This window comes from Danio aesculapii, chromosome 16 (assembly GCF_903798145.1).
Source record: "Danio aesculapii chromosome 16, fDanAes4.1, whole genome shotgun sequence".
In the NCBI taxonomy this organism is placed as follows: Eukaryota; Metazoa; Chordata; class Actinopteri; order Cypriniformes; family Danionidae; genus Danio; species Danio aesculapii.
The window spans coordinates 9,014,658-9,024,657 of NC_079450.1; the positions used below are offsets into that span (position 1 = coordinate 9,014,658).

Here is a 10,000-nt window from a genome sequence, read left to right on the forward strand (position 1 = left end):
TTATATAAACAAGTATAAGAGAAAAAAAACTATAAAATGATTAAATACAGATTAAAATGTGTTAAAGCAGGTTATAAAAGAATTTAAAAAAAGATAAGAAATAATATAGTGGGATCTGTCAGACATAGCACAGTGCTCATTCAGTAAAGGCACAGCTAAACAGATGTGTTTTCAGTCTTGATTTGAATGTGCCTAATGTTGGAGCACATCTGATAATTTCTGGAAGCTGACTCCACCAGTGAGGGGCGCAGTAGCTGAAAGCCGATTTACCCTGCTTTGACTGAACTCTTGGAATTTTTGATCCTAAAGATCTGAGTGATTTATTAGGTTTGTATTCAGTGAGCATATCTGTAATGTATTGAGGTTCTAGGCCATTTAGTGATTTATAGACCAGTAATAATACTTTAAAATCTATTCTGAATGTAACTGGGAGCCAGTGTAAAGACCTGAGGACAGGTGTGATGTGCTCTGATTTTTGGTCAGAATCTTGGCTGCAGCATTCTGAATGAGCTGCAACTGTCTGACTGTCTTTTTGGGAAGGCCAGTGAGGATGCCATTACAGTAATCAACCCTGCTGCTGATAAAAGCATGAACAAGTTTTTCTAAGTCCTCACTGGAAACAAAGCATATAAAAGAAGCATGAAAAAGTACATGAGGAGTGCTTCAAATGATGGACATTAAAACAATAAACAAACCAAGATACATGGTGCCTATCTGTTTGATTATAGTGATGTTTTGTTTTTTCTTCTACAGAGGTGGACTGTGGTCACCCTGGTTCTCCTCCTCATGCAGTTGTAATGGGCGATAAATTCACCTTTGGTTCAACAGTTCACTACAGGTGTTTAGAAGACCGAGTTTTGATTGGTGAATCTACCCGATCCTGCCAACTGAACGGCCAGTGGGGTGGCTCGCAACCTCATTGCTCAGGTAAGATGCATCAAATATTACAAGTCCTGTGCTTTGAAATAGGCATTTTATTCGATGTACATGGTGGAACATAGAGTAGCTCCTCCCCTTTTTAGAAAACAGCCAATAATTTTGTTTCATCACAACTCTGCTAGTGAGAGTGGTTGAGATCAAGTGCATCAAAAGCAAATCTGAAGGGGGCGGGGCATGTCTGATACTAGAGAACATTTGATTGGTCAAAAGATTTGATAAGAAACTGAAGTGTGAACTGTTTTGTTTAGGGAATGTCTCACTGCGTTGGTTGGTTGGTTGGTTATTTGGTTGGTTGGTTGGTAGGTTGGGGAAAAAATTAATTGGTTGGTTTTTGGTTGGTTGGTTGGTTGGTTGGTTGGTTGGTTGGACTGCTGGAAAAAAATGTATTGGTTGGTTGGTTGGTTGGACTGCTAGAAAAAAAAATGTTGGTTGGTTGGTTGGGGAAAAATGAATTGCTTAGTTGGTTGGACTGCTGGAAAAAAAATATTTTGTTGGTTGGGTAGTTGGTTGGATGGGTTTAAAAATATATTTGGTTGGTTGGATGGCTGGAAAAAAAATTAATTGGTTGCTTGGTCGATTGATTGATTGATTGTTTGGATGGTTGGTTGGTTGGTTGGTTGGTTATTTGGTTGTTTGGGTTGGTCGGTTGGTTGGTTGATTAATTGGTTGGTGGGTTGGTTTAATGGTTGATTCGTTGGTTGGTCGGTCGGTCGGTCTGTTGGACGGCTGGAAAAAAATGGTTTGCTAATTGGTTGGTTGATTGATTGATTGATTGATTGATCTTGAACTAGATACATTATAGTAGCATATTTGGCTTAAAAGCCTAACACAGATACATCTAATAAGGTACAGCAATTACAGAAATTGCCCCCATGTGAAGTATATGCCCCTGAAAATCAATTCCAGGATGCAAATTTAATAGAAAGTTAATTTCTGAGCAGCAATTTAATGGTCAGTGCATTAAATTAATAATGTTAATGGATATCAATGACCCTCGAAAGAGAGATATTATACATTTGTTTTGTGCAGTAACTTTCATTCGCAGAATTTAGCTTCACGTTGGGAATAAAAACAGGCCAAAAATTACTTCATAGGTTAAAAAAAGAAACAGATTTTAAATGACATCAACATTTTCTCGGTTTTCTCTCATTCTTATGGTAAAATAACAGTAAAGCACGACCCCTGGTGGCTTATAACTTTAGTCAGATAACACGTAATTCCTTTGTATCTGCTTGTTCAGGCCTTGATTCATGTTTGAAAGTGAAATCATACATTTGAGTGAGCACATTGTTGAGTGGAGCTCATCTTTGTCTTGGTTCTTATTTCCTGTCATTATGTGTCAGCCTAAAACAAGTTAATTAAGCTGAACTGAATAATGACTTCTGTCGCTGCGTGACACACTACTCCATTTCTTCTTACTGAAAAGCTGTCAGTTTGATTCCAGCTAACATGCCCAGATTTATCTATTTAAGGAATAGTTCATCTGTTAACGAAACAGTCGTCATTATTTGCAATCAGACCTGTGCAAGTTTTTCTTTAAGCTTCACAATCAGTCCAAAAAACTGTGCATCAAGTCTTCTAAGGTCATACGAGTGTTGATGCATCCGCACATGCTGAGATGAAATAAACATGTGCTAATGAGATTCAAAAGAAAGATTATTAGCATCTCACACATTGCTGTGCTGTACAACCTTAGAAGATTATAAAGTATAGTGCATGGATTTATAGGGATATTTTGGTAACACTTTATAATAACATTGTATTAGTTAATGATAATGTATTTATTACTGACATAATGAACAATACATATTCAGTTGAAGTCATAATTATTAGCCCCCGGTTTATTTTTATCCCCAATTTCTGTTTAACAGAGAGAAGATTTTTTTCAACACATTTGTAAATATAATAGGGGCTAATAATTCTGACTTTAACTGTATTACAGTATTGATTTATTTATTATTATATTACTATATGTATTGTAGTGGATTAGTTAATTGGTATAAAGTGCATTGTTAGCTCATGTTAACAACGCGTGAACTAACGACTTTGGATTTTAATAATGCATTAGTAAATGTTGAGCTAATAAATGCTGTACAAGTGTTGTTCGATCTTACATCATGTTAGTAAATGCATTAACTATTATTTCAACTAATGAAACTTTATTGTAATGTGACCATTAAATTACAATAAAATGTCTTTTATAAGCTAAAAACGAAGCAGATTTTAAATTATACCTTAATTTTCTGTCTCTTTCTCTCTCTCTCTCTCTCTCTCTCTATATATATATATATATATATATATATATATATATATATATATATATATATGCGTATGTATATATATATATGCGTATGTATATATATATATATGTATATATATATATATATATATAAATATATATATATATATATATATATATATATATATATATATATATATATGTATGTATGTATGTGTATGTATATATATATATATATATATATATATATATATATATATATATATATATATATACACATAGACTCTACATTTACTCTACATTTATGGTATTATATGTATATATATGTATATGTATATATATATATATATATATATATATATATATATATATATATATATATATATATATATATATATATATATATATATATATATATATATATAGCCTAACACAGATACATCTAATAAGGTACAGCAATTACATAATTTGCCATCAAGTAATGTATATGCTCCTAGAATTCAGGATGCAAATTTAATAGAAATTTTATATCTGACCAGGCAATTTAATGGTCAGTGCATTAAATCAATAATGTCAATGGATATTAATCACCTCCGAAAGAGGGAGATCATATATTTGTTTAGTGCAGTAACTTTCATTCACAGAACATTGCTTCACTTTGGGAATAAAACAGCCCAATAAAATGTCTTTATAGGCTAAAAACGCATAAGATTTTAAATTATACCCTAATTTTCTCTGTTTTCTCCATTTCCCATGGTAAAATCACAGTAAAGCACGACCCCCAGTGGCATATAACTTTAGTTTTAATTTTAGATATTAGTGAACATTACTTGGATGTTCACCCGGTAATTGTATGTAATCAACAATAAACTAGACTAAAATTGTTAGTAAATACCATAGTCAATCACACATAAATGGCTTGTAACATTAAATTAAACATGTAAATGCCAGAAAATTTTACTTTGCATCTTATATAATAAATCGAATCTAGTGATTTGAAATTGATAATAATTTGATTTATTGATTTTTTGATTGATTGATTACCTGATTGAACTAGATAAATTAAAGTAGGATATTTATATATATTTATACATATATAACACAGAGACATCTAATACATCTGCGATGATATTTCACAATAGTTCGGTTTTGGTTTATTTTTTTATGAAAAATGGATAAATAATAATAAATAAAAACATATTTTCATAGTTTCTCATTCTCATCAAGGCTGCATTTAAGAAAAAAATACAGTAATGTTGTGATTAAAATGAAAGATCGATAATCTTAATGCTGATAAAATTCATAATAATAAGCAGAAAATCTGCATAGTAGAATGATTTCTGAACGCTGATGTGGCATGAAAGACTCCACATTTACACAAAAACTCAGTTAATATTAATTTATTATGTTTTTAAACACCTAAAACATTGTCCATTTTACAATAAACTAAAATAAAAAGCACTATTTAATTTATTTGAACTATTTCAAATAATAGAGAGAGAGAGAGGGATGGGTTTGGGAAAAGTCCACGTGCTGGAACTCAAACTCGGGACATCCAAAATGCTGGTTTTTTTTTGTTTGTTTTTGTTTGCTTTTTTTTAAAGATTTGTTATCGGCATTTTTGTCTTTATTTGACTGAACAGTATATTGAGGTTTCCCAAATTGCTGTTTTGTTGATTTATTTTTTTTAATTATTAAATTTATTCCATTTTAAATTAAAAGCATTACCATTTGATCTATAAAATTACAGTGTTTACTGTATTCTAATCAAACAAATAACATCTTAGTGAGCTAAAACATTTAATTCAGAAATATTGAATATCTAATGTTAGTATGTATAGAATGCAAAGTATTGGCAAAGAATGCAATAATGTGCATTTAAACTGTTCTGTGCTTTCTAGAAGTCTCTGTAGGGATCACACACATCCATCTTCATGTGCATTTGTATGCAGCGCTGCATCTGCTTCATGCACTGACCCAAAAACAGCAGGAGGTTTCCTCATTTTCTGAATTCATATAGTTTTTCATTTCTGTCTGATTTTGTCTTATTGACTGATATCAATAGGCTACTAGATCACTACTGTATGCTATGTATCCACTGCATGAGTCTGTAACCTGTGACATGCGTTAACGTTTGCATATGGGCGGAAATAGAGAAAGACATGTATGCATTTCATTTAAATACAGTTTTCAAATTTGCATACTGACGAATAATCAATCCTCATGATTTATTACCTCCGGAGCTTGCATTGGTCAACATATGCATCAAACTACACTTGCACAGTCACTGCATGCATATATGAGCATCTGTAGATTAATGATGCATCATGAGTGAGTTCTCTCAAAGGAATAATGTTTCAAAATAAAGGGCTCCTACTTTACTCCTTTTATAAGATGTATGATATGTCTGTGGTGTCCCCAAAACGTGTCTGTAAAGTTTCATCTCAAAATACTCATCAGATTATTTATTGTGCTATGCAGAATATGCCTATTTTGAGGTCTGAGGACATTGTAGCTTTTTTTGTAGCCTGTGCTCTTTAATACAAATGAGCTTGTTTTCTCTGCCCACCATTCCCACATGCATGTCTGCTTCTCATGCGTTACGTCAGATAAACAGCAGTCAGTGATTGAGACAGATAAAGCAGAAATCCATCTCATTAGTCAAAAATTACCAAGTAAGTTTATTTGATGTATTTGTGGTGGAGTTTATTCAAGTCTTTCTGAAATGAGTCACACACAAATGTTACAAAGTACGCAGTACACAAACACACACACATACAGCAGGGAATTTATGATGGCATAGTAGTCAAAATAGTACAAATGAGCTCATGTATAAGACAAATTCTGGACCCTTGTCAGTGAGGGGTGGGTCTTTCAAATCTACCCGAACACCCCCTGGCTACGGGCCTGAATATTATTTTACAGGGCCCCTATTATACTTAACAAAGGGTCCTATTTTAGTTTTAAGGGTCTCCAACAACAGGCTGATATGCATGCATGGTCAAAAAACACTTTCATTGTCTTATAATATGCATTTATTTTTACCTAATTATTCCAACGACTCCCGGAGGATTCGTTCAGCGATTCATTTGTTCCCAAACCCCTCCTTAGCGAGAAACCAATCTGCGCTGATTGGACCGATGACAGCCTGTTGCAATTGGTCGACAGCGTTCAGCGCGAGACAGAGCGAAATGCTTACCACGGCTTAACAATATTGAAGTAGTCAGAGTGCAGAGTGTATGTGCGAGCATACCTGCCAACACGCCTGTTTTTCCTGGGAGTCTCTCGTATTTCAGACCCATCTCCAGCCACCCACCCATTTTGTTATTTATCCCGGAAAACTCCCGTAATCTCAACCCCCCCCCCCCCCCCCCCTTTTTTTTTTTTTTCTTTGAAACCCCCAGGTCGCCAACATTGGTATAGGATTCGATCGCAGCGGCTGCTCAAAACAAGCTTCATAGTCGTTATCTCACTAACACCACAGTACCCGGTTCTCAACCTCACCCCTGAACCTACAACAACAGTTTTCCCGGGTGTGCGTGCACAACAATTGGGCGGGGCTTATGTTTCATATCGACGTCACGCAGAAACGGCTAAAGAATTGTTATCAAAACGATTCATTTGAAGCATTATGGGTCAACTCTTTTAAAGATGAATCTATAGTTTTAAACACTGTCCACTTTCAGATTTAAGCCTTAGCTGGATATTTCACTTCCCTTAGAGCTGTGTTACGCACAACATGGAAGGTCATTTTCAAAAACCCATAACAAGGGCTCTTTAAAAAACTTAATCATTTGCATTTCTTAGACTCATCTAATGTATGCTAACTGTATTACTCACATTTTACTCATACTGTACAGCGTGTTATGCACTTTTAATGTCTGAGGAGTTTGAGGAAAAACATCAGAGACCGAAATGAAGCATAAGTTGAATCCTCCAGGGCTTTGACAGTGAAACCTCTGAGAAACACTTTTCCTCTGGGCTTTTTTCTGTGTCTTTCTAGCGTTACTTCTTTATTCTCTGTGAACACACTCGCCACTTCTCAGGAGGTTTGATGTCGAGACTGTAACTTTGGATTTCTGGGACATTCAAAAGCAATCCTGAGTCTCCATTACTAGAAATCTTTATATGTTCGCAAGTCCATTTCCTCCCCGTCTATTTTTTTTTCCACACTTGTCTATTGCATTTTAAATTATGTGTTGCACTTCTTGGTTGAGGAATTCTTTCTTTTAAAGTAATAAAGATAAATCATTTCAAATTTTAAAGGGAACCTGTTATGCCTCCTTTTTTAGATGATGTAAAATAAGTCTCTGATGGTCCCTAGAGTGTGTATGTGAAGTTTCCAACCCAGGCTCATTCTGAAAACGTACCTCTACAGACGTTTCTGGAGACCGTGAAATACATCCCGGCGGCATGTTTTTCTGCTGTTTTTGTTTTTGCGAATCCACAAGAGGCCGCTGTTTATGCTTTTTGAGATCTCAAATTTCCCTCGCGAGTGCCATTCGCTCCTGCTGTTCTCGCGTAAACCCACTAGAGGCCGCTGTTGACTGACTTTCTGACAGACTTTTTGACTGACTGAGCGAACGATCGACTGACCCACCCTCCACCTTCCCTAAACCTAACCAATTTTATCGATTAACCTGCCCACCGACTTCCCTAAACCCAACCAACCCGTTTCAAAAGCAATCCAAAAAATAAAAGCCCTCGTCTGATTTTTTTTTACCATGTTTTCAGATTTTACCACATTCTCACCCTGTTATTTACTTGTTTATTTTTATATATTTTTTGGATTCTGTTTTTGTCTTACCTGCTTTCTGGAACCGTTCTTCACCGGACTTGAACCCCGTCGTCGTGGTCAACTCCTCTCTGGGTCTCAAGTCCGCCGACATGCATGCCGCGCTAACATTCGTCCCTGCTGTTCTCGCGTAAACCCACCAGAGGCCACTGTTGACAGACTTTCTGACAGACTTTTTGACTGACTGAGCGATCGATTGACTGACCCACCCTCCCCCTTCCCTAAACCCAACCAACCCGTTTAAAAAGAAATTTAAAAAAGAAAAGCCCTCGTCTGATTTTTTTTACCATGTTTTCAGATTTTACCACATTCTCACCCTGCTATTTACTTGTTTATTTTTATATATTTTTTTGGATTCTGTTTTTGTCTTACCTGCTTTCTGGAACCGTTCTTCACCGGACTTGAACTCCATCGTCGTGGTCAACTCCTCTCTGCGTCTCAAGTCCACCAAATACATGCCCCGCTAAGGAGACAAACTGGTTGCAGCCAGAATGTCGTCCATACGGAGGTAAGTGGTCAGCTGGTAAGCATGAAAAGGAACGCGTCACACCGTTCCGTAGCGTTCGTTTAAAAAATTTAATGCAGCCATACGTACCTCTGGCTAAGTAATTCGCGGTTTCCAGAAACGTCTGTAGGGCTACGTTTTCAGCATGAGCCTGTGTTGGAAGTTTCAGCTCAAAATAAATAATTATTTATAACTCTATGAATCTGCCCCTTTAGGCTTTGATCTTATTGTGTTGTTTTGGTGACTGTCGCTTTAAATTGGCTTTTCAAAATAAAAAGTGGCAGATTAAAAATAGTACTAAGATTATCTGTTAAAAGCTGACAATAGCTATTAGGGCTGCACAATATATCATTTCAGAATCGATATTGCAATGTACGCAATGTAAACGTGAGTTTATCGGACCAGGTCACCTGGCCTCAAGTTCAGTCTGTTTTTAATCCAAGATGTCAACAAAAATAGTTTCATATTGCGATGCACGCATCGAACTGACATCGCAACATATACATGAATGACAGCTCCGACCTGAAAAAAACACATAGTGGTAAGTGGCAAAATTATCCATATTTTTAGACCTTATTAATGGTGCACAGCAAATTTTGAAGTGTTAATTTCACTCTCAAAGTGTGAAAATCAACACTTGTAGTGTTTATATAGGTCCACACTAAATTGAGTTTAATTTACACTTGAAAAAGAGTAATTTTTTACACTTGCATAGTGTGAAAAAAAAGCACTGCTAGTGTTAATTTAACACTGTTTTTCACTCCCTTTCCATATTTGCACGAAATTCATATGTTAAAACTACACTCTCAGTGTTAATAGCTTAACACTAACAGTGTCCTTTTTAACAATAATAGGGTTCATTGTAGTGTTCATATAGACCTAGGCTTATATTTAAATGTATTTTTAGCCATATAAATTGTTTACTGCATAACAGAGTGTGCAAACCAGTGGGTTTTACCAGGTGCTTCGGTTTCCCTCACTGTCCAAAGTAATGCGCTATAGGTGAATTGGGTAGGCTAAACTGTCTGTAATGTATGTGTGTAAACGAGTGTGTGTGGATGTTTTCCCAGTGATGGGTTGCAGCTGGAAGGGCATCCGCTGCGTATAACATATGCTAGATTAGTTGTCGGTTCATTCTGCTGTGGCGTCCCCTGATTAATAAAGGGATTAAGCCAAAAAGAAAATGAATGAATGAATAAAAATTTCCATAAAAGTCACTTGTTAAACTGTAAAGTTGAATTCTCAACATCAAAAGCTGACAGAGCAGAGATCAGCATCCCATAATGCAATTCACAGCCGTAAAAAAGCGGAAAACACTTGTCGATCACAAAATACAGACACTGTTAATTAACAGATTTTTTTTTTTATAGTGCATTTGATTTATTTTTTAAATGCTTATCTACTTATTTACAGTTTAGACAAGGCAAGATTATTTATATGGCACATTTTATACACAATGGTAAATCAAAGTGCTTTACATAAACAAGAATAGAAGAAACGAAAAAAATAAAATTATTAAAAC

General features: G+C 35.3%; 1 protein-coding gene across 1 annotated transcript in view; it reads left to right on the plus strand.

Moving 5' to 3' along the window:
- Nucleotides 1-10,000, plus strand: part of csmd3a (CUB and Sushi multiple domains 3a) — a 685,206-nt gene that overhangs the window by 530,058 nt on the left and 145,148 nt on the right. The window contains exon 56 of the mRNA XM_056474744.1: nucleotides 754-927. Coding sequence (XP_056330719.1) covers nucleotides 754-927 — 174 coding nt within the window. The remainder of the gene's footprint in view (nucleotides 1-753; nucleotides 928-10,000) is intronic.